This window comes from Lutra lutra, chromosome 13 (genome assembly GCF_902655055.1).
Source record: "Lutra lutra chromosome 13, mLutLut1.2, whole genome shotgun sequence".
Taxonomy (NCBI): domain Eukaryota; kingdom Metazoa; phylum Chordata; class Mammalia; order Carnivora; family Mustelidae; genus Lutra; species Lutra lutra.
Genome location: NC_062290.1, coordinates 88,291,548 through 88,317,072, shown reverse-complemented (window position 1 = coordinate 88,317,072; position 25,525 = coordinate 88,291,548). Strand labels below are relative to the sequence as shown.

General features: G+C 49.8%; 1 protein-coding gene across 6 annotated transcripts in view; it reads right to left on the bottom strand.

Moving 5' to 3' along the window:
• The window catches only part of SLC25A25 (solute carrier family 25 member 25), a 34,439-nt gene that overhangs the window by 5,794 nt on the left and 3,120 nt on the right, over positions 1–25,525 (bottom strand). Inside the window, exons 1-5 of one of the 6 annotated variants that reach the window (XM_047699852.1) lie at positions 12,371–12,980; positions 2,647–2,773; positions 2,259–2,346; positions 1,565–1,600; positions 1,185–1,296 (exon numbers count right to left, since the gene is read on the bottom strand). In XM_047699852.1, the coding sequence (XP_047555808.1) occupies positions 1,185–1,296; positions 1,565–1,600; positions 2,259–2,346; positions 2,647–2,773; positions 12,371–12,589 (582 nt within the window). In that variant the 5' untranslated portion in view covers positions 12,590–12,980. Of the gene's footprint in view, positions 1–1,184; positions 1,297–1,564; positions 1,601–2,258; positions 2,347–2,646; positions 2,774–5,226; positions 5,501–12,370; positions 12,981–25,525 lie in introns of those variants that run through there. The other 5 variants (XM_047699854.1, XM_047699850.1, XM_047699853.1 and 2 more) reach the window with 5 other exon arrangements.

Below are 25,525 nucleotides of genomic sequence, written 5' to 3'. Positions count from 1 at the left end.
AGGCTCCTGACACCTGTGGCCAGGTGCTGGCAGCCAGCCAGGTCTGGAACCTGGCACTGTCCAGAAGAGCAGGCCCCAGGGGCCATGCTGATAGTGACAGTGCCCTGGGGCCCAGGGTGGGGGGCGGGCGGGGACTACATGGAGGTGTGTGATCCCCGATCTCTGCGTGAGCCCTGCAGGGGCCCAGGGAGCGGATGTGAGAGCGCAGCTGGAAGAAAGCAGTTATAAAACCATTTGGCCTGCCTTTCAGATACGGCCCCTGCAGGAATGGCTTACAAAGGCCTTTCAGCCGAGATCACAGCCTGCCTGCACAGAAAGGGTCAAGTCAGGGGTAAAAATTCTGAAACCCAATGTGTAACCAGATCACGCTGGCAGAACATTGCATAAGGCCTCGGCAAATATCAGAGGGCCGCGAGGCCTACGTAACAGCTGCTCTCCTGGGTGGCATCCTGCCTGGTCAGAGCCTGCTCTGTTCTGAGGCTTGGGACATGTGCCAATCTGCAGCCACCTGGAGAGCCAGGGGTGCCCTGGGGGTGAGCCCCTGCCCTGGGCACTGTGGCAGACAGACCAGAGGCACGCCGCCAGCCTCTCCTCCCAGAGCGGGCAGTCTGGGGTGGTGAAGATAGCAAAACGGGGTGGGCATACCCCGAGTGAAGGGGCTCGCCGGCAGGGGGTCAACACAGCTATGACCAGGGAGGTGCAGATGGGCCTTTCTGAACAGCACCGCTGACAGGGGTGAGAGAACATGTATGGGACCGTGGGGTCATTTTAACAGAGAGAGGGGACACCAAAAATGGGGTGCTGGGGGAAGAGACTTAATGGCTCTATTTGTCCTAGTAGAGTGTCCCCACTGCCTCAGGCGCCATGTGGGCTTTGGAAGAACAAGCAGGAGTGGGGAAGGGGCAGGACTGGGGAAGGGGGGGTTGGAGTGGACCCCGAAGGATGGGCAGGACAGGAGGGCCTCCGGGGCAGAGGGAACCCCGTATCTGGGAAGTGGTCCAGCTGCCAGGCGTGTGGGCGCAGAGGGCACACATGGAGGGCTCCTGGGGAGCTGGCGGAGGAGCAGAGTCTCCTGCTGAAGAGGAGGTAAAGCCTCCCACCGGGACGGAGGCTGATGCCCAGAGAGCAGACGCGTGATTGGAGGAGGAAGAAAGTGCCTCCACACCCCGGACCCCAGGCCTCACCGTGGAATGCTTCCAGTATAGGATGATTTCGGGGATGTTTTCCACAGGGTGCAGAAGGTGGTAGTCTCGCCACTCATTCCAGTCGATGGTCATCGTGCCATTTTTATCCATGCTGCAAGACAAGTGCACGCTCAGTTGCCCTGGGGTAACAGGCCCGTGTGTCAGCTGCACGATCCCCCCCTCCAGACGAGCCCAGGGCGGCGCTGGGCCACCGAGGAAAGCACGGGAGGTGCCTCTGCCCCAGCAAAGAGGCGAGGTGACTCCACATCCCACCTCGCACTAAAGCGAAAGTGGGACTACCCTGGCCCACGAGAACCCCATTGTGATCAGGCACAGAGGTCAAGGAGGGAAGGAGTCACCGGGGTGACACGGATACTTACTAGGTGACAGGGCCCCAGAAGTGGCCCGTTCGTATTCTGACAGACAGACAAAGGAGGATGCAGAGGAGAGAGGAGAAACACAGATAAGTGCTCGGAGCAGATGTTAGTGAAGCAGGCACACGCCACGGCCCAGCGCCCAGGGAGCCGGCCAAGAGGCAGCTGTCCCCGACCAGCCGCTTCAGGTCCCCAGGGAGCTGGAAAGATGCAGGCAGCAGCCGCAGCGCTCTGAAAGCAACTCTGCGCTGATTTCCTGGCAAAGCCGCTCTGCTCTCCCGGGGGGCCAGGGGGAGCTGTCTGGGGGACTGCACGCCTGACTACAGGGTAGAGAAAAAAGTCCGCATTCTCGGGGAGAAGTCCTCCCTATGCGGGTGCTGAGCCTAAGCCCTTCCCCTTCCCCAACAGGCGGAGGCTGCTCCTTGTTTGCCTTTCACCCACTTGAAATCCCCCCAACTAGTCTTTTCTCTTCACGGGTCACCGGTGAGCGGGCACACTTCCAGGTGACCTGTGACTCTGGCCTGGGACTCAGGGAGCGGCTGCTTCTGGGGAGGGGCTGCCTGCTCATGGCGTCAAACCACCAGAAGCCAAAGTTCAGAGCAACTGGGTCAACACAGTGAATAGCGCCGCGCAGCTGGTCCAAGAACGTCTCTTTCATCACACGTTTGTTAAACCAGGGAGAGGCTGACGAAGCTCTTACCTCTTGAGAATCTTCTCGGCCTGCTGTTCAGATATCTTGACTCCCAGGTCCCGCAGGGACTGCATGATCTCCTGGGCATCGATCCGGCCTGCCGACAGGAAAGGCTTCAGCCAGAGGCCAGGCCCGCCAGAGGCCCAAGCCCGCGGCGGCCGCCGGCCCTGAAGGCAGCGCTCACCATCATTCTTGCCTTTTTTTTTTTTTTTTAAAGATGTTATTTATTTGACAGACAGAGATCACAAGTAGGCAGAGAAGCAGGCAGAGAGAGATGAGGAAACAGGCTCCCTGCTGAGCAGAGAGCCCGACGAGGGGCTCGATCCCAGGACCCTGAGATCATGACCTGAGCTGAAGGCAGAGGCTTAACCCACTGAGCCACCCAGGCGCCCCTCACCATCATTCTTCTTGTCCAAACTCTTGAACACCAGTCTCAGCTTCTTCTCGTGATCCTGGAGATAATGGACAAACTCTTCAAAGTCGAGCTGCCCATCGAGGTCTTTATCTCCAGCTTGCACAATTTTCTACGAAACAAAAGTTAAGGTTTCGTCCTTGAGTTTGTGCCCCAGCTTTTCCTTCTTCCTCAGGGTGCCCCGTCCCCAGGAAACAATTGTGCCAACCTGGGAACAGAGGTGGCCCCAAGGATCTGAGGCACTTCCTCTGCTCTATTCCCCAAGCCACCATTTGGATCCCCGAGGCCTGACCAGAACCCAAGGCAAAAGTCCACCTTGCTTCCCTCATAAGCAAAGAGGAAAAAGGCACCCCCGGGAGGTGCCCTTCAGACACAGGCCAGCAGTGGCCGGCTTGGCATATACTCATCCCAGGTGTCCTGAAGACTAACTTACTGTACAACCAAGGTCAGCCGTGTGGCTCCCCTGCAGCCGGGTCCCTGGCGACCGGCCTCAGTCTGCATGTTCCCTGCCCAAATGTGGGGACAGCCTTGGGCGCTCCAGACGCCATCAGGAATGCTGTAGCTTGCTTTTTATCCCCAATGTGGCACCGGCCCAAGAACAAATGGGTGACCAGGATAAAGGTACGGGGGCAGGGCTGGCCCCTGCCAATGCCTGCGTGGCAGAAACACTGCCAGAGGACCCCAGGAGGAGCCAAGGGAGACTATTCTTGGGCATGGGCTTATGGGCACTGCTGGCCTCTGATCACAGGGGAGCCAGATGACATAACCAACCTCAGCTCCCTTGAGCAGGTACCAAAAAGAAGGCTAGCTCTTAGTAGTTTCCAGACCCAAGAAGGCTTGAAGAGACCCCTTAGACAGAACTCTGTGCCTACTCTTAGAGGTGAGCTTGGTACAGTGGCTGCAGTTTTGTATGCCCAGGCCCTGCAAATTCTCCCCAAACCAGTAAGCCCTTGGCCTGTGCCACAAGGCCTGCTAAATAAAGGCTTGACCCCTAGTACCCTGCTGAATCCTCTCAAGCAGCTCTAGGAGGCAGATACTGTCATTCCCCCTATTTTTACAGAGAAGGAAACAAGCTCAGAAAGGTTAAGTAATTTATCCAAGGTTACACAGCCAGGGTGGTGGGCGGGATTCAAGCTGGGCCTGTTGGGACTCCAGAGCCACCTCCCTGGAGATCCTGCTGCCACCCTAAAAGTTAATCTCAAGAAGGAAGGTGACACACGAGTCACTGCAACCTAGCAACACCCCAAATCTGGACTGAGAACCTCCTAAGGAAAATGGTCATAGATTTCCTGTGTTGCCCAATTCTTTCGGTGAGAAACGGGCTCACTAGTCACAAACCAGTACGGCTTTTAAAGTGTCTGTGCCAGGTGGTTTGGAAATGGGTGGACCATTGGTGAGCCCGTGCTCTCCACGGATTATGATCATGGTTGCTCTCTGAACCACCTGACGGCCCTGTGTGACTGCTCAGCCACTAAGGGTATAAGGAGGAGGCCTGGACAGACACCATGTCACCTAACATGATCCAAAGAACAACGCCAGGGGTGTGGCTGGGATGTGAGACAGAGGCTGGCACATATTTTATCTACTATCTGGAGTTAACTTCCTGCCGACATCTGTGCTCTCCGCCAAGAACGGTACAAGTTACATATAGGGTTATCATTCTAGATTTATGGCAGGAGTGGAAATAGAATCTAGGAGGCGAATGTTAGGCACAGAGCTCTTCGGTATCTGGGCTGCTCTGCCACCAACGCGATCCACGTGCCTTCATGGGGGTGGGTATCCTGTATGCAGAGAACCCAAGGATGCGTTCACTGCAGCGGACTTCAAGACATTCTCAAAGTTCTTGCTTCTACCTCAGAACCACCTGGCCTACTTTCTGTCTTCTTCCTAGGATATGCGGACCACCATCCCCCGCACACCATGGGACCTCCACTGCCATCACGAGCATCACGAGATCTGATTAACAGACAAGTCAGGGTGCCTCTTTCGGAGGCAAGGAACCCCCCGCCCCCCACAGACTCTGGAGCCATTTCCCCATCTTTAAAATGTCCTGATTTCTGCTGCCCGCCCCCCTGCTCGGAAAGTTAGTCTGGCAAGGCTTCCCCTCCCCAGGACACAGTCGGGCCAGGCCAGCTCCAGCCTCCGTGGCTCCGGTTTCAAGCCCTGGGCCTCCAACAGGAGCTTCTCTACCTCTCCCTCCCCCAGCGCTGAGAAACGGCCCCACAGTGGCTGGGCTGTGCCCCCCTTCCAGGCCCTGTATTTCTCTGGAACTCCCATCAGCCTCCCCCCACCCCCAATCCGCCGCACAAGAATTCCTTTCCATCTCCCACAGGTATCTTTCCAGTAATTCCGGCCTTCCTTGGAAGTCATTCACGTGACGTGACGTGACATAAGCCCTTCCCGGCTACAGCCACAGGACAACAGCGGAAAGAACTTGCACATTTCAGACGTTCTTTCCCTTTGGCAGAGTTGGGGAGGGGTGCAGTTCGCGCACGCGCACTCTGCACTCTACCACCACTCCCGCAGGCACGCGGCCCACCCCGGCGGCCCGCCGCTGCCCCAGACCTGCTTCCACTGGCGGTAGGTGGAGAACTCCTGGGAGGGGATGAAGACGCTGAGTTTGAAGATGGACTTCAGCTCGGCGGGGAGCCCCTTGGACTCGAAGTACTGGAACTCTGTCTGGGTCTCCCCGATGAGCGGCACGTACAGGCACAGGCAGAGCATGCTGACCGGGAGTCGGGCGCGCGGGGCGGAGGGGAGCCGGGGAACGCAGCCCGGGCCGCACACTTGCTCCAGGGAAGCCGGGGCGCAGCTGTCATTGGCAACTCAGGCCCTGCCCTTTTACTTAATAGAGAAAAGCCGGCCTGGGGGGAAGTCCTGCCCGCAGCCAATGAGCGCCGGCCCCGCGAGGAGGCGGCGATTGCTCAAGGGGGGGGTGGCGGGGGGGTGTAAAGATCAGGACTGACGTCACCCGTGCCCCAAGTTAACGCTTCGGAAGCAGGCCAGGCCGAGGGAGAGTTCGGCCCCAACGAAACTTCACCCTCCGCTGCCAAGCCCTCCAGATGAACAAACAGCCCTCAGACTGTTTTTCCACAAGGTCCCCAAACGCGTCACACGATACAATGGTTTTCTCCCCTTTGTCAATCATTCCCAGCAGAAAAATTAGTGGAAGTACAGACCGAGTCGATGATCGCTGGATCGCTGGAAAGGGGCCCAGTTTAGCTGTGAGGGTAGAAGCCGGCGGTGGCTGCCTGGGACGTGGGGCCCCAGTCATCCTGCAAGTGGCACCACAGGGGTCTTGAGCCCATTCATCCGCAGGGGAGCTGCCCCAGAGCCGGCTGAGCCCTGGACTCGGACTGCATGGGCCACCAGCCTTCTAGCTGGTTCCAGAGACCTTTTCCAGGCCACTCTGCAATGTGAGCACCTTGGAAGCAACCGATTCCCCTGCAGGCTTCCCCTGGGGTCCTGCAAGCACCCAGGAGCTGACATGATGGGGGCAGAACAGCCCCTCACCAAAGGTGGTTGTGTGGAGGGACTCCCTAGAAGCACTGATCTGGGGGAAGCCGGGCCCTCCTGTAAGACTCCAGACACCTTCAGAGCCTGCTCTCAGAACATTTCTAAGTTCAGTACAGTCCAAGCTTTCTGGCCTTGGTCTCTGCTATTCAGGAGGGAAGTTGTAAATTTTAAATTAATTAATGAAATTAAAAATCCAGTCCTGAGTTGTGTGACCACATTTCAGGTGCTCCGCAGCACACGGACTCACTGAGCATCTCCACCACACAGAAAGTCCTACTGGGCAACATGGCTCTAGAACACCCCTTTGATGTAAGGATAAGAGAAAAATCTCAGGTCCTGGAAAGTCACATTTAGGATATCACTTAAGGGTGATCCTCTCCAAGCCAGCCTACCATCTCCACATCATCCCTTCCCCACGGAAGATGTCAGGAGATCTGTGCTGCGGAGGCAGACCGCGTCACAGAGATGTTCCTTCTATGGTGAACCACTTCCTAATATAGACTAAATCTCACTACCAGAATGGATAAAAATGGATGGTTATAATTTGGAAATCACCAAAGTAAAAGGAACTTCTTAATTTGCTCAAAAGCTTCTTGTTAAGAACTAGAAAAAAGGATTTTAAAATAAGATGTTGGATGGGGCATCTGGGTGGCTCAGTTGGATAAGTGTCTGCCTTCAGCTCAGGTCATGATCCCAAGGTCCTGGGATCCTTGCAAGGGGCTCCTTACTCAGCGCAGAGTCTGCTTCTCCCTTTCTCTTTCCCTCTGCCTCTCCCCCTGCTCGTGCTCATTCTCAAATTAAAAAAAAAGAAAAAAAAAGAAAAAAAAATGTTGGGGCACCTGGCTGGCTCAGTGGGAAAAGCAGGTGACTCCTGATCTCTGAGTTGCTGAATTCAAGCCCCACGCTGGGTATAGAGATCAAATAAATAAAACTTAAAAAAATAAGATGTTGATGCTTAAATGCAGCATTATGAAACATCTGAGTAACGTACATGACATGTCAGCCCTTCTGAAAGAGATTTGATGATGAGTTTGTAAAGAAAGGTCTTGGGCTGCACGGGGAGGGGCCAGTGAGGAATCTGGAGACAGCTGGGGTAATCCACATCTCTGCTCAGCCTCCACCCAAGTCCATGACACTGCTATCTCTTCAACTACCCCATCCAGAACTTCTGGTTCAGGGCTTTATTCATGTACAACTTATCTCTGCTACTGAGGGGTCCCTGAAGGCAGAACGCTATGGTTTTGAACCTCTGTACCTTGACTTGCTCATAGAGGGTGCTGAGAAGAGCTTCTGAATGAGTGAAGCCAGTGGCAGGCCTTTAAGACCCCAGGAAACCAACTTGACCACCTCCGGTGAAGACCTAAAGTGTGTTTTTCTGGGTGTCTGCAGTTGCCGGAGTATTTTATCCACCTCAACAAAATCATGTATTGTTCTTTTAATTTTAAAGGAGGTTCACCTGGGTGGCTCAGTCGGTTAAGATCTGCCTTCAGCTTAGGCCATGATCTCAGGGTCCTGGGACTGAGCCCCACACTGGGCTCTCTGCTCGGCGGGGAGCCTGCTTCGCGCTCTCTCTCTCTCAAATAAATCAATAAAATCTTAGGGGGGAAAAAAGGAGGTTCACAGGGGGGTTGGGAGGGGGGGTGGGGTTATGGATATTGGGGAGGGTATGTGCTATGGTGAGTGCTGTGAAGTGTGTAAACCTGGCGATTCGCAGACCTGTACCCCTGGGGATAAAAATATATGTTTATCAAAAAAAAAAAAAAAAAAAGGAGGTTCATATTTATAGGGCGCCTGGCTGGCTGGGTTGGTAGAGCATGTGACTCTTGATCTCAGGGTCTTGAGTTTGAGCCCCATGTTGGGTGGAGAGATTACTTAAAAATAAAATTAAAGAAAAAAGGAGGTTCACATTTAAAAATAAAAGAGCTACATTTTGAAGTGCGGATCTTCCTTTGTTAAATTATTCGTGTTTGCCTCTGAAACAAAAATAAGCTGGAGAGGGCGCCTGGGTGGCTCAGTGGGTTAAGCCTCTGCCTTCAGCTCAGGTCATGATCTCAGGATCTTGGGATCGAGCCCTGCATCGGGCTCTCTGCTCCGCGGGGAGCCTGCTTCCCCCTCTCTCTCTCTGCCTGCCACTCTGCCTGTCAAATAAATAAATAAATAAAATAAGCTAGAGAGATGCTGAAGGTATCTCATTTTACTGATGACTGCAGTCATTCCAACACAATACAGCAAGCATTCTGACTGAAAAGTTGTTTCAACTTGGAGATGCTTTGTTTCTTAATAAACTGTATTTTTCAAATCATTCTGGTAAACAGAACCGCAACGCTGAATTTTTCTTTGTGTACTACTGAGCTTTCTTTCTTTCTTTCTTTCTTTCTTTTTTTTTTAAAGATTTTATTTATTTATTTGACAGAGAGATCACAAGCAGGCAGAGAGAGAGGAGGAAGCAGGCTCCCTGCTGAGCAGAGAGCCTGATGTGGGGCTCGATCCCAGGACTCTGAGATCATGACCTGAGCCGAAGGCAGCGGCTTAACCCACTGAGCCACCCAGGCGCCCCCCCCCTTTTTTAAAGATTTTATTTATTTGACAGACAGAGATCACAATACCAAATAAAAGTGAAACCTATATCCTGTACTTTGGGGGAAACTTACTAAAGCATTATCAGATAAGAGCATCTGTTCTCATGGAGGGGAAAAACCAGGATGAAACCCTGATTGTAACAAAGCTCATTACTCCACAGACCAATGGCATCATGGGGTCAAGAAATGTCCTCTGCGAAGCTCTGTGTGTGCTTGTCAAAATGCTATTTTACAATGCTAACGTTAATTCTACTCCAATGTTAATTTTAAGGGTGCAAACGTATTTTCATTGTGCAACTGAGACAGAGTCCAACAGACTGTCTTCATTGGACAAACGTGAATTGGTGTTTGCTTATTTATTTAAACCACCCCTCCTCCTGAGTCTCACAAGTCACGCAGAATTCCACTTGCGCACAGAAATTCTGGAAATTCTGCCCAAGTGAGCCAATCTCTAGGTACCTGGGATCCACGGTGAGTGCTGTATTCCTGGGGTTAATAGACAGCGGGGGCCCACAGGGGGTCCTCGGGTCGCCCCGTAAGCTGAGATGAGCAAACAGACTTGGAGAGGTGACCTGGCTCACCCAGCTCTTGTTACGTTCATGTAAACTGGCACCCAAACCCGATACCGCCAAAAAGATTTTCGAAGTCGGTTTCCAAAGAAAGCCTGTAAGCCTGATGCGGAGAATTACAGTAAGTAAGCAAAACGTCATACCGAAAGGTGGCAGGTATGTGGGAAAGGTGTGACTGGAGCAGGTTCAAGCTTAGGCTTAGCTAACAAACAACACAAGAGCCCATCAGTGTCACAGCTTCTGACCGCACAGAGGGGAAATACCAATACGAAAGGTTAAAGCAAGGCTCGAGTTCGGTTCCTCCCGATTTACGCCAGCTCACAGTGTCCTGTGTCGTCCCTGTCCTCGTCCTGCCGGCTACCGTTCTTTTCTGCTCTTTTTGCTTATTCTAATTTTATGACCCAGATCTACTTTCGCTGGTCTCTGCTGATGTCCATTCCTGTAACAACTAACATACAGAAACAGTCCCTGAGGATCCAGTGCTATCGGGTTCCATGTCCTCTGTTAAGACAGAAGTCCTCTCTCTGGCATCCTGTCCCCCTTGAATCCACCAATGCCACTACAAGTCGTCCCTGTTCTACCATGCGGGTTCAGGCGCCGAAACAGGTGCTTCCTGTCAGTGCAAAGCACCATGAGTAAGAACAGGGCAGGTAGAGTACCTTTGGGAGTGTGGCATTAGGTCATAAGGTATCTTCCCCCTCCCCTGCAATGACTCAGACCAAGCCAAAAAAATATTAATATGGGAGGGAGCCCCACCCACCCATAAGGCTCTCGAACCTCACTGGCCAGTGCCGCGGGAGTGTTATTTGATGATCGGGTTGCCATGACAGCCCAGGGTAGCTGGTTTCCAATGAAACCTGCCTACACTTGGCAATTAGACGCACAATGAGCAAAATTCTCGGAGCTCCTGAGAAGACAGCCCCTCAGGATTTGCAAGCTTGAATGCCGCTGAGGGCGCCTCTCGCTCCACACTAATGGCTTTCTTCTCCAACTGCAGATTAACTGTAAGACAAAGATAAAGGGGGAAAACTGGAACAGTTCCTAGACTAAAAGCCTGCAGGAACCTGACTCACCAGCAGACATATTTCAAGGGGGAAGTGAGGGCAAAACAAAGTAGTGCAGTTGGAGAGGGGGGAAGCTGAGAACCCAGGGGGATGGGTCTATAAGGTTTCCGCAGCGTTCTCCTGAAGGAGACAGCGAGGCCAGGTCCCCTCGGCCAGTGATCACAAACCCCAAAGCCCACTGTTCAGAGTCACTGCAGCCGGCGGGTAAGGCCACACACTGCAGGGACACACTAGTCTGACTGTCAGTTTATCTGCAAAATGCTCCTGCTATCCCCGGTCTCAGTCTATCTGCTTTTAAAAGAGTCCACATTGCCCAGATGTGCCTACTTTCTTGCTTCAAACCAAACTGCTGATCTGTCGCCGTCCCCCACCCCCCCACCTCCAAGCTGATCCATCTCTCTCTTGGGGAAAGAAAGTGACAGAAACTGACAGGGTTCGAAGCACACCTCAGGGAGAACACAGACTCTGAGATCCATGCTGATCAGTTAGTGAAAGATGTGGGTTTCTGGCTCAGCCTCATGGCCCTTGACTGGCAGGCCAGGAGTGAAGCTGTTCAGAACACAAAGTCCTGATGTGAGGCCACCCATGGGGAGGGCTGGCAAGAGACGCCAGGATGAGTTTGGGAAATGGAGCAGTCCCAAAGTCCAGAGTAGGCGAATTTAGAAGGGAGCCGGCCAATCCCTTGATCCCTCGGCCATAAGGCAAGCAGGTCTGGAAATATAAAAGCTTCTTACAGAGGAGAGCACCACTGCTATTTCTGAGCTCATTCCAGGATGACAGGTAGAAAATGACAGGGTTCGAAGCACACCTCAGGGAGAACACAGACTCTGAGATCCACGCTGATCAGGATGAGGTGGGGGGAGGGGGGAGCAACGACAATGACAACGGACAGACAGGGACACACGGACACCGAGGCTTCTCCTCTAAGCTCACACCTAAACGACCACAGAAGCTGTGGCATCCAAAGTCCGTCCCACTGAGCAAAGGATAACAATTCAATTCAAGCCAACATTTTGGGGGAATCTACAATGTGCCAGACACAGGGAAGAACCTCTTTCCCTCTTCTAGTTCATTTTTGTCCTGAAGAGAATAGATTCAAAATAACCAGAATTCAGGAGGTCAGCAAGGTCGCTCCTAATGCAGGCAGGAGAAATCCAGGGCAAACCACATTTCCCAGTCTAATCCCAAGAACGCCACTGGTCCCGTTAAGACTGCTTTCTTAAAGTGAAGTGAGGCAGGTACAGGGCAAAGTCCCACACAGATCAGGGGGGACATCTCCCTACCCCTCTGTAACTGTTTAATCCTGGGAAAACTACCCAATCTTTCTGTACCTGTTTCCTAGTCCATGAAACAGGGGTGTTTACTACTTACCTCAGCTCTTGGGGAGATGAGGTGAGATAACCCACGCTCAGAGTGAGAGATGAACAGGAGGTTCTAGCACTCAGTGGACCCGCAGACCCATGAGGGGCACTGGCCTCCATACCTTGAGACTCCAGCCTTTCCTCTGACTCCTCCTCCCACTGCCTTCCTTGCAGACCCAAAGGCAAGGGGTCTGACCTTAGGGATGTAGGACAGGCTGGCCCTCCCCAGCTGCAGGCAGTTGGGCTCAACTCTGAAGATCCTCCCTGCATTGTTCAGACAGGCTAAGACATAAGACACACTGTCCTCGTTTGTCTCTTCCTTTCAAATGGCTCTCTGGGGCCAAACTGACAAATCCTAGCGTAAATCCTCTACTGCCTTCAGCATTCCTTCCCCAAATGGCCATACCGAAGCAGTCATGGTAGGGTGATAAAGCTTTTACTGTGGCCACAGGAAGATTCTAGACTGAAGACTTGGGCTTCTTCATTGTCTAACACTTCTGCCCAGCCTCCGATTCCAAACTGGTCTCTAAGTCTTCTCTTCCTCCCCACACTCCAGTTTTCTCCAGGAAACCGATCCTGGACCAGCCCCTAAAGTAGGAGGTCCTCAAGGTTGCCATTACCTTAGGAAACTGCTCTGCGGGTCCGACCACCAGCAAAATGGTGGGTCTCTTTTCCGTGGCCTCAGCCCTTCCGTCCTGTTTCCCCAAAAAGCTCGACATCTGGTCTCCCTGAGCTGGAGCCGGGGTGCCTCTGACTTCATTACTGGTCCCCTCTCTGGAGCCTTGGCACCCAGCGCTAGGGAGAAAGCTAGACAGAAAATGCCACAGCAGCTGCAGCATCACGGCTTCCTCCCAGTGTTGCCGGCGGTGACTGTCCACTTTGGAGGAGGGATGTGACCACAATACCAAGGATCTCTGGCTACACGGCTGCTTGGAAGGCTAGCCTGGGGAGCTGTATGGCTGGAAGCTCTGCATGCAGTGGCTGTTTCCTGCTCTTTCAAATTTGCTAGCACGGCTGTCCTGCCTGGCCTGAGAAGTCGCTCACTCTGCGAGAGCCCCGCCACTGGGCTGCTGGCAACGAGAGCGCGGCTGGAGCTTCTTCAATAAAAACTCCCCTTTGCAGGTGGACGGTGATCAAATGTGTGGCTTTTTTTCCAAAAGGAAAAAGCAATAGCCCCACTGATCTCTCCTGGAGGCAGCAGCGACTTGGAGCTCCCAATTATGCAGCAGTCCTCGCTCCACTAATGATCATCACCCCTGCGGGGACCCGAGCACCCCGTCCGCATTCTCACTGCAGCGGGGCGCGGCCAATCGCCTCGGCCGACACTGCCGAGTTCATTCCCCCACCGGCAACGTCCCTCCAATCACGGGCCGCCGATTCCCTGCATGCGGCCGGCGGTTCTGCAGGGAGGTGCCGATGGCAACCTCCAGCCGCCGAGCCTCCTAGCTCGCGGAATCCTCCCTGCCCTGGCTCCCCACAGGAGCCGCACTCCCTCCTCTCCCACGAATTCACCCTTAAGATTAACCAGATCAGGAGACCCTGGCAACACTTCCTGACCCATCTAGCGACACTCTTCTCGGCTCCATTATCCCATTCTCTCCAACTGTGCGGAACACAATGCACGCCAGACCAGCTACTCCTTCTCTCGTGTCTTCCTCTGCACCATGAGCTGCTTGGGGGACCGAGTCACACATCTTTCTACCCCTAGGACCCAGAACCAGGCACAGATGCAGTCTGTAGACTGGACTGAGTCAATGTTCATGAATAAAAGGGACTTCATCTTTGGGCATCTGTTTCTTAATTTACCAGCTGACAAATGCAGGGACCAGTATCCTTCACAAAAGTCACTCTTTGATAAGGTGTTCACAACCATTATTTTAAAAACACAAACACCGGGGGCACCTGGGTGGCACAGTCGGTTAAGCATCTGAGTCCTTTGGCTCAGGTCATGATCCCAGAGTCCTGGGATTGAGTCCCGCACTGGGCTCCTTGCTCGGTGGGGAGCCTGCTTCTCCCTCTGCCTGCCACCTGCTTCTGTCTGCTTGTGCATGGGCTCGCTCTCTTTCACTAATAAATAAATAAATAAAATCTTTAAAAATATATGTATATGTTTTTAAATGAGAAAAGCAAGGTGCAGAAGAAAGGGGATAATATGCTACCATTGATTTCTCAATGTGTATTTAACAATTATCTCCGGAAAGACACACTAAAAATTGAAGAGACGGTCTGGGGCCCTTGTGGGTTTGAGTGGAGAAAGGTAGATGGGAGGTTTATTTTCAATGAATAGCCTTAGATCTTGTGAAACTGAATCACACGCATGTATGACCAGGGATGCAAACATATGAACATCCCTACAAGTTACTTAAAAAGAAAACATGAGAGTGAAAGTAAGATGGCGAAGCTTGGTCTGAAAACTGAGGGGCCAGGGTCAACTGCCCCATCATGGACACACAGAATGACATCATCTCAAAGTAGTTCTGCGCATTGCCTGCATATGTAGTCTTTGGAGCCAGAGCCCAGGTTTAAATCCTGGCCATCACTTACTCCTTGTGTGAATGACCTTGGTCATGTTACTTTAGTTCTCTGTGCTTTAATATCTGTATGTGCAAGATGGGGATAGTAAAAGAACTGTATTGTTACTTCACAGAATTGGTTAAAGTCTAAATTAGGTAATTCTCTCCCTCTGCTCCCTCTACCCCTCTATAAATCTTAAAAAACAGTACATACTAGCTATTTTATTTTATTTTTTTAAAGATTTTTATTAAGATTTTATTTATTTACTTGACAGAGAGAGATCACAAGTAGGCCGGTGGGGGCGGGGGGAAGCAGGCTCCCCGCTGAGCAAAGAGCCTGATGCGGGGCTCGATCCCAGGAACCTGAGAGCATGACCTGAGCCCAAGGCAGAGGCTTAACCCACTGAGCCACCCAGGCACCCCTATTTTATTTTTTAAAAGATTTTTATTTTTAAGTCATCTCTACACCCAACATAGGGTTCGAACTCACAACCCAGAGATCAAGAGTAGCATGCTCTATTGACTGATTCAACCAGCACCCCCATACTAGCTATTTTATTATCCGGAAAATGACTGTGAGTTCATTTTGTAGTTTTAATTATACATAATTATGGAATTATGTCATTTTAATACCAAAGAAGAGTCAGCCCAGAGCCTCAAACCCTAAACAAGTAATCCTTTCATGAAGATGGATCTTGTTTTTAGGCACTGAAGGTCTGGTGAATTGGACATGGTGGTGTTTTGGGCCCCCACGTGCTAACACAAGAGAAATCCCTTTTGTAGGGGATTATTGGTGTTTCAGTTAACGGACTCTTTCATCCCACAGAACTGAGTAAAATCTCGGGGGCTTCCAGCCAAGATGGAGTAACAGGGACGGAGGAGTCACCTTTCTGCCCACAGGCAACCAGAGACAGTGACTCCGGAGAGAGCCCCACACAGATGAGGCAGGCCCTGCAACCGTCCCAGCTTCCTGGCTGGAGATTCCAGGCTATGGTGCACGGAGCGGGTGCCCGGGCAGGGCCCAGCAGTCCCCCCTCGGCAGCCAGAGCAGGACAGCTACTGGGGAGGAAGGAATGCACAGACAGCAAGCTCTGGGGAGCTGCTTAGAGCGCCCTACAGTCATGACGCAGGTATGTGAGGACACTGATCAAGGGTGGCAGAACTATCCAAAGGCGTCCTGTTCCCACCAGCCAGAGAGGAAAAACCTCATAATCTAGGGAGGGTCGGGAAGGGTTTGTAGAGGACTTTGCCACCGTACTGGGGCAAAACTGGCCCTCGGCTACATGCTATTCTGGCCCCATGAATAAAGCTTGAAGCAGCGAGCCCTAAGAGGGTCAGATGGTTTCCAAATAACTGCATCCCAGAAAAAAGCTCAAGAATATTCATAGGAATATGAGAGTGTCTAGAAACCAACAAGATAAAATCCACTAAAAAAAAATGAACAGGAATGCAAAGTAGCAGGAAATGACCCACTATGAGGACAGAGATCAAGCAGCTGGAACTGGCCCAGAACTGATGTGCATTGGACGCCTGGGTGGCTTAGTTGGTTAGGCGTCTGTCTTTGGCTCAGGTCATGATGCCAGGGTCCTGGTATTGAGTCCCATATCAGGCTCCTTGCTCAGCGGGGAGCCTGCTTCTCCCTCTTCCTGCCGTTCCCCCTGCCTGTGCTCTCTGACAAATAAATAAATAAATAAGATCTTTAAAAAAAAAGAGAGAGAGAGAGAAAGAATAGAAACGAAAGTACAGTTTGGGGGAGGGCGCTTTGGTGGCTCAGATGGTGAAGCATCTGCCTTGGGCTCAGGTCATGATCTCCAGGTCCCTGGATAAGCCCCATATGGGGCTCACAGTTCAGCAGGGAGGCCGCTTCCCCCTCTGCCTCTCCCCACTGCTGGTGCTCTTTGTCTCTTTCTCTCAAATGAAAAAATAAAATCTTTAAAAATATTTTATTTTTGAAGATTTTATTTGACACAGACAGAGATCACAAGTAGGCAGAGAGACAGGCAGAGAGAGAGGAGGAAGCAGGCTCCCCGCCGAGCAGAGAGCCCGATGCGGGGCTCGATCCCAGGAGCCTGAGATCATGACCTGAGCTGAAGGCAGAGGCTTAACCCACTGAGCCACCCAGGCGCCCCTAAAAATATTTTAAAAAGAAAATACAGTTGGTCCTTGAACAATGCAGCAGGTTGAGGCACCGACCCTTGCACAGTCAAAAGTCTACTTCTGACCCCCCCCAAAACTGAACAGCCTACTGTCCACCGGAACCCTTACTGGTAACAGCAACAGCTGATGAACACATATTGTTTGTTTTACGTATTATATACTGTAGTGTTACAATAAAGCTAGAGAAAAGCAAATGTTATTAAGAAAATCATAAGGGGTGCCTGGATGGCTCAGATGGTTGGGCGTCTGCCTTCAGTTCTGGGTCATGATCTCTGGGTTCTGGGATCAAGCCCCATATGGGGCTCCTGGCTGGCTCTGCAGGGAGCCTACTTCACTCTGTCCCTCTCCTGTGTGCTCTCTCTCTCAAATGAATGAATAAAATCTTAAAAAAAAAAAAAAAAGAAAATCATAAGGAAGAGATAATACATTCAAAGTACTATGCTATATTTTTTTTTCAAGAAAATCCACGTAGAAGTGGACCTGTGCAATTCAAACCCACCTTGTTCGAGGCTCAGCTGTATACTAAGATTCTTTTTTTTTTTTTAAGATTTTATTTATTTATTTGAGAGAGAGCACTAGCAAGGAGAAGGTAAGAGGGAGAAGCAGACTCCCCATGGAGCTGGGAGCCCGATGCGGGACTCGATCCTGGGACTCCAGGATCATGACCTGAGCTGAAGGCAGTCGTCCAACCAACTGAGCCACCCAGGCGTCCCATGATACTTAAACTATTAAGATAGTATCAGTTAAGGTTGGCCGTGATACGTTAAAGATGTATATGTTATTATAATCTCTAAAGCTACCGTAGGAAAGAGAGGGTTGGCTTGTAAGCCAAGGAAAGAGACAAAATGGAATCATAGATCATACTCAACTGACCAAAAAGAAGGGAGAAAGAAAAGGAACAAAGAACAGATGAGACAAACAGAGCACAACAGCGGACCAAAAAAAAAAAAAAACCACCCAAAAACCAAAAACACAACACACACACACACACACACACACACACACGCACGCACGCACAGCAAGATGGTAGATTCAAACCCAACCATATCAGTAACAACAGTAGATATAAGTGGTCTAAACATCCCATTTAAAAGGTAGAGAATGGGGGTGCCTGGGTGGCTCAGTCTTTAAGTGTCTGCCTTTCACTCAGGTCATGATCCCAGGGTCCTGGGATTGAGTCCTGCATCGGGTCTCCCTGCTTGGCAGGAAGCCTGCTTCTCCCTTTCCTGCTTCTCCTGCTTGTGTTCCCTCTCTTGCTGTCTGTCAAATAAATAGATAAAATCTAAAAAAAAAAAAAAAAAAAGTAAAAGTAAAAGTAAAAGATAGGGGGCGCCTGGGTGGCTCAGTGGTTAAAAGCCTCTGCCTTCGGCTCAGGTCATGATCCCAGAGTCCTGGGATCGAGTCCTGCATTGGGCTCTCTGCTCAGTGGGGAGCCTGCTTCCCACCCACCCCTGCCTGCCTCTCTGACTACTTGTGATCTCTGTCAAATAAATAAATAAATAAACTATTAAAAAAATAAAAATAATAAAAGGTAGAGAACATCAGATTGGATTAAAAAGGCAAAACATATGGGACGCCTGGGTGGCTCAGTTGGTTGGACGACTGCCTTCGGCTCAGGTCATGATCCCGGAGTCCCGGGATCGAGTCCCGCATCGGGCTCCCAGCTCCACGGGGAGTCTGCTTCTCTCTCTGACCTTCTCCTCGCTCATGATCTCTCTCACTGTCTCTCTCTCAAATAAATAAATAAAATCTTTAAAAAAAAAAAGGCAAAATATAGCTCTATGTTGCCTATAAGAAACTTATTTTAAATGGAGAGATACAAATAAGTTAAAAATAAAAGAAAGGATGGGGTGCCTGCGTGGCTCAGTTGATTAACTGATGGTCTTTGGCTCAGGTCATGACCCCGGAGCCCTGGAATCAAGTCCCACATCCTGCTCCCTGCTCAGCAAAGAGTCTGCCTCTCCCTCTGACCCTCTCCTCTCTCATGCTCTCTCTCACTCAAATAAATAAATAAATAAAATCTCTAAAAAAAGGAATGAAAGAAAGGACAAAGATCCATGTTCATCATATTAATCCAAAAGTGGAGCAGCTATATGACATCACACAAAGTAGATTTCAGAGCAAAGAATGTTATCATGGGCATTTCATAATGATAAAAGGGTCAATGCAGAAAGAGGACATAATCTTAAATGTTTCTGTACCACATTACAGAGCCTCAAAAATACGCAAAGCAAAACCAGCAACACTGCAAGGAAAAGGAGACAAGCCCTTTTCTGGATAACGGGTAGGACAAGAAGACAGAAAGTCAGTAAGGACACACAAGACTTGGGCAACACTATCAACCACCTTGACCTAACAACTGGCACTTCTAAGCCACTATCTGTGCGAACCAGCAGATGCATTATTTTCAAGTACACACAGAACAGATTCTAGCTCACAAAACAGGTCTCACTAAATTTCAAAGGTTTCAACACGTGCAGAATCTGTTTTTTTTTTTTTAATATTATTTATTTATTTGAAAGAGAGAGAGAATGAGAGTGAGCACAAGCAGGTAGAAGAGCAGAGGGAGAGGGAGAAGCAGACTCCCTGCTGAGCAGAGAGCCCAACATGGGGCTCTATCCCAGGACCCTGGGATCATGACCTGAGCCGAAGGCAGACGCTTAACCGACTGAGCCACCCAGGCGTCCCCAGAATCTGGTTTTTGACCACAGTGGAATTAAATTAAAAATCAATGACAGAACGATACCTGGAAAACACCTAAATTCTGGAAACTAAATAACCCAACTCAAAATAATCCACACGTCAAAGAGGAAATCAAAAGAGAAATCAGAAAGTATTTCCAATGGTGTGAAAGCAGAACGCATGAAAAGTTGTGGCAAGTAGCTTCTGCCATCAACTTCCCCCTCAAGAAAGCAGAAAACAATGCAAACCTGTAAACCCAGACTAGGCAGAAGAAAGAAAATAAACGAGGCAAGGAAGTAACCAATCTTATTAATCTTAAAATCTGCACCAAAAAGACAGATACATGGAAACTTGTTCAATAGCATACTTTGTCGATACTGTTATTCTGAAGTACCTTCTTTTGTATCTTTGATTTCCCTGTGGCTTAATGCAGTAGCTCTCTTTCCTTATATCACACCATCACCGAAACCAGGGGTTATCTGGGGAACCACTGTTTTTGGGTTACAAGCAATTCCTATAATACAACTCTCCCACACTTCGCTTTCTGACATACGAGAAATCACCCAGGGCCAGAGACAGGGCTGGCAAGTGTAACCCTCCCGTAGCTGTTGCTTATACACAGAACAGAACCTGGGTAGGATAAGGCCAATTGCCAGCAGAAGTTACCCACTCCTCCAAGAATCCAGGAAACAGACTTGCGGATAAAACAGGATCTCTGGTACTTTGCACAGAAAATACTCGATTCTAAGGGAATGGCCGCCCCGCGGGAACCCATTCCAAAGTACCCTGAGGAACTGCCCAGGGTGCAAAAGCCCCGGGGCAGGGCACAGAAGGACAGCCGGAGATTCCTGAGGAGTCTTACAACAACAAGGTGGTGAGATCTCCCAGGACTGAGTCCAAGGTGAGGACCCCCGTCTCATGTCTACATGTCTACCTACCTCCTACCTGTCTTAGAATTATTACCATTCGGAAGAGCTATAGTCGTAGGGAAGAATATTAACACTTAAAAAAAATTTTATTCATTCATTCATTCATTCAGAGTGGGCGGGGCAGTGAGGGAGAGAGGATCTCAAGCAGACTCCAAGCTCAGTGCAGAGCCCGTTGTGAGATCATGACCTGGGCCTAAACCAAGAGTTGGAGGACACTTAAGCAACTGAGCCACCCAAGTGCCCCAACATGTTTTGTTTTGTTTTGTTTTACATTGAAAAATGAAGCCAGATTTTCTGTGACAGAAATCCAGACTGATTCGCTTTGAAATGAGGACTGGCTGGGCCAAGTAGGTTATATGGAGGCAAGGAGAAGGAGCCAGGCACATTGGCTGGCCTCAGTGAAACTACGGCATCGATGAGCATTCTGCAATGAGGAGGAAGGTGAAATCCCCTAGTTTATTTCCATTTTTGGAACCAGAACCAAAAAAAGAAATTCTAGCTTTGGCCAAAAGTCCCCAAAGGAAACTCCTTTGACCGTGGGAAAGAGAAGTGCACTCTGGAGAAAACTCCTGGGGAGGCTTCTGTCTACTCCTGGTGACCAGCCAGTCCCCATAGAGGACCAGGTTCAAGGTCAATGCCTACTTAGATGCCTTTCTCTTTTCTCTAAAAGAAAGTCAGGGGCATACAAAATTAACCCAATTTTAAGCACCGGATTTTGAGATGTGACACCGAAAGGGTCTGCAGAAGCACTAGGCCACGGAGAACCACGGCACAATTTTGTGTGTGTGCTCTCACAGGCAGGAAGGAGCAAGATTCTCCTTCAGATCAGATGTGCGCCCAACAATAAGGGGGAGGGGCAGAATGAGTACGGTGGTATTGAGCCCAGCAGGTTTAAACCCAATCACCTGAAATGATCAGAAATTTCTCGACCAATCCAGAAGGGACCAGTGGGAGCCAAACCCAGCGCACATGCTGAGCCTACTTCTGCACCCACTTTATCTTCATTCACACTTTCCCTTCTCCCCCTCGAAAAGGCAAACCAGCAGATTTATTATTAAAGCAACACTAAATGTTTTCAGTTTCTTAAGGCCGGTTTCAGGAACACAGTCTAAAACTGAGATCGAAGGAACAGTGCAAAAATAGCTCTCCCCAGCTGTCTGCTCTGTGCTGGGCGGACGGACCGCAGAGAAGAGCCAGGACAGGGGTGGGAAACCCACCCAACCACTGCCTTCGGCACAGGCCCGTCAGAGGTGCTGTGGCTGTTAAAGGCGGCCCAGAATCCTGTGGCGCATAACTGGTTTCTACCTTAAAAACAATTCAGAAAGGCTTTTTTTTTTTTAAGCTATAGATTTATCAGATGCTATCTTTACTCCTTATACAGGTTAAAGAGCCTCCAGCAAAAGAATACCCCCCCCATGTGAATGAAAAAAGGGAAAGTTAATTGAGTCCATAAATGCATCACTAAGGGTGCTCCAAGGGCCTTACCTCCTCCCCACCACCCCCAGTGTGTCTGTAGGACGCAGTGTGTGCTTATTCTAAACTCTCCTCTGCCTGCCCCCCCTTTCACCAATGGCATTTCAATAGCTTTTGAGAGTTTTCCCACACAATACAGGTGGTTTTCTTTGTGTTTTGGTAAGAAGTCTCAGGTCTGATTCCAGCCAAGGAGGGAGGGCTGAAGGAGAGAAGGCAGGAGGTGGATGGTAACAGCTTGAAAGGCTTCACAAAGCAGCGGCAGGAACAGGGACAGCCACCATCTCCATCTCCAGTTTCCCCTTTGGCCCTAGAAAATGAGTCATGACTCCACCTCCTTTTCAAGCTTCCAGGCCTAGAGTTTAAAGGCGATAAGAAGCTCCTTGGGTTCTAGCTTTGTTATTCATTTATGTACTTTAAAGAAAGGTGCACCTTCAAGACAACTTTTTGTTTTTCTTAAGTATTGTATCCCGCTTTTAGGAAGATTGTACCTATCACTTGAGTCTCTGTGTCCTGAGCACCATAGAGGACCCTAAAATGCTGACCTGGTGTCAATGTCAGAAACTGTGAAAATAAAAGTTGCAAAGTCTTGAGGGCTGAAGTATCTACAGCCACAGAGGCTAGGGGGCAGGGTAGGCGGAGCGAAACTGGGCCGAGTCGAAATCCTGGGCTCCGAGACCGCCTTTGCCTCTAACCAGCCTGACTTCTGGGTCTCAGTCCCGCTTCTGCAAAATAACAAGGCTGGTGAGCTCATCCTCGAAGGTATGAAGGCAGCTCCACTGGAAGCTTCCAGTTTTACAACTTAAAGTAACTTTCAGATTTGAGAAAAGGCCATCCATGGTTCAGGATATGGGCAAAAGGCTCGTGAGAGACCATCAGGGCCCAGTCCCATCCAGGGAAACATTTGGGCCGAAGACATCCTTTTTAGAGATTTTATTTATTTATTAGAGAGAGAGAGAGAAGAGGAGCAGAGGGAGAGGGACAAGCTGACTCTGCGCTGAGCACAGAGACCTGTTGGGGGGGGGCGGGCAGCAAGATGGCGGTTGGATCCCAAGAGCCTGAGATCTCCTGAACCGCAATCAAGGTGGCTCAGTTGATTGAGCAACTGCCTTTGGCTCAGGTCATGATCCTGGGACATCCTAGGATTGAGCCCGGGATTGGGCTCCCTGCTTTGCAGGGGGTGGGCTTCTCCCTCTGACCCTCCCCCTCTCATGCCCCCTCTCTCAAATAAATGGGTAAAATCTTAAAAAAAAAAAAAAAAAAAGTCAGACAATTAGGACAATTAACTAACTGAGCTGCACAGGTGCCCCGGGGCTGAAGACACAAAGACGTGCTCCGGCATACAGTGACTCTACCCCTTCAGAGACTCTAGGGATCTGCGGCTACAGGGTTTGTTTCCATCTTCCTAATGTCTGTAGGGGAGAGACTTCCCACAACCTACACTTGTCCTCCCCAACTGCCAAAGGCCCTCCCAGCTGGCGGGAGACACCCCCCCCCACCTGGGTGTACACAACCTTGACCACCGAGGTCCGCCAGACATTCTCCTTCCTTCTGTCCCACTCTTCACCCAAACCATCTGGGAAAAACTGCAGGTGATTAGAACCAATTCTGGTCATCTTATTTCCAAAGACTGGGTGCAAAAGTCACTTTGTATTGAACACCTGGGTGCCAGAAACAGTGCCAGGTTCGTTCCATACTCTAATTTCATCCCACAACCGCCTTATGAGGCAGGTCTTCCTATGCCACGTTTCTGATTAGGACACTAGGGCGTGGAGGGGTTGAGTAATGGGCTGGCAAGCCACAGAAACAGTATTCAAACCCAGATTTATACCACAGATTCTGTACTGGGGGTTTTGTTGTTGTTTTTAAGTTAATTAATTTATTTAAATAATCTCTACACCCAACAGGGCACTCCAACTCAAGAGCGCAAGATCAAGGGTCGCCTGCTGTCTTCTGAGCCAGCCCCGTGCCCCTGCACTGGGATTTTGATTGAGATAAAATCCACACACCGTACAAATCACTCATTTATAGAACTCAATGGTTTTTAGTATATTCACATATACATGCAACCATCACCAGGGTCAGCTGTAGAACATTTTCTCACCTCAAAAAGAACCCCCAAGCTCTTCCTATTATCACCTCCCTATCTCCTCCCCTCCCCTCCCAGGCCTAGGCAACCAACCACTAGTCTACTTTCTGTCTTTACAGCTTTCCCTATGCTGGACTTCCATAAAAATGGATCATGTAATACATGGTCTTTGTGACTGGCTTCTTTGACTTAGTGTCATGTTTCTTTCTTTTTTTTTTTTTGACTTAGTGTCATGTTTCTATGGGACGTCTGTACTCCCAGGATATCCTGCCTCAGACGAGGGACCCCAAAAGGTATGGACAGCATATCACATGAGAAATTCATGATGAAACCTGGTTCGAGCAGCCGCAGAGATTACAGGAAGATATGATAGCAGTTTTCAGATAATGGAATGGGGTGGATGGCTGACTGTGAAGGATGCCACAGGAGGAAAGCTCCCCACATTGGGTGTGAGGCTGGCCTGTGATGGCCGGTGACCTTTCCCAAGACTAAATTCTTTGATTCTGCCAAGTTCACATTAGTATAAGAAAGGGTTAAAAATGAAAAGTCTACCCAGACTTAAGTTTAATGAGACTAGTCCGATATGAGTAAGTCCAGTTTTGTTAATTAAACTCATCCTGGGGCTGTACTCAGCAGGACTGAAAATGAGAACGAGCAAAGCTTTTGTTTCTCTCAATCCCCTGTGATTTCTGTGAGGCTTCAACAATTAATGACTCCTTGAACATCACAGGAATTCATCCCGCAGAAGCTCCAGACCGGACCTGCTCTGTTATACTCCCACTTATCATTTGTTCTTAGGGTTGGATACCTGATTCTGCCTTTCCAAATATCAATTAATGGAAAAAACCCTTCTAGTTGACTTGAAAATTACTTCAAGCCAGGAACCAATTTCTCAACCATACAACACAATTACTTTAATCCATGAACTCAATCCAAACTGCGAGTAGCATTTTTCTTTTTCTAATGGGCCATTATATTTCACCAAATGTTGCCTATCCCTTGTTCTGCAGATGCTCTTACCTAAGTCTGGCTATGTAGGCGAGCACCATCCCCATAAATGGCCAGAAATTTACAAAGTATACAGTTCAACAGCACTGTCTGATTAAGCAACACCAACTTGACATTAATGATCTTTCTTTCAGTTCTTTCTAGTTCTTTCAAGTCAACAGAGATTGCCTCCCGTCCAGGTCAAGGAGAGAATTAGGGCAGGGAGGATTCCCAATCTTTGATAAGATAATCTCCAGATAATCTTGAAATCTATTTTGGGAATAACAGATGTGGTTCTAACTGGATCTTTCTCGAGTTCTTCCCCAAGCCCCGGGCTGGAACTCTTCACGGGTCGCTCAGAAACACCTGGTATAATTACAGAGTCGAGCAGGAATCAGAAGGCGGTTCTGGTTGCTTCTCTGGTGTGATTCCTTAGTGGCCAAATTGGTTTTGAGGTTGTTTCACGGTCTGTCCAGACCTCTGCTCCTTCCTCTGTAAAATGGGCATGAAAATAGTCTTGCTTCCTTCACTAAGTTACTATGGAGCTCAGAGTCAATGGCTCATGGACAAATCTCTGAGGGAGCAAATTCGACTGTCTTCTAGAATCCTCACCTGCATTAAATACCAGTCCTTTAAGAGGGCCTGTGAGCCTCAGCTAAAGGGACAACTGTTTACGTGTCACACAGCTTGTGTTCTTTCTCTGGTCGGCCGCCTGAGTTCTAACCTAGGTTTTAAATTTGTTTTAAAACAAAGATTGTGTTTGGTCACATGAAACTGCCTTAAATAGGCAATCTAAAATTAGCTCCAGCTGAAGCCTCAACTCCAAAGTCACTACCGATGTCGTCATCTCTTTTCTTTCTTTAATAAGCCCTGCCCCTCTTTTGTCCCAGGATGGGCTTCTGGCTCACATGCCCTTCACAAAGAAAATTTCCCTGGCTCGCTGCCATG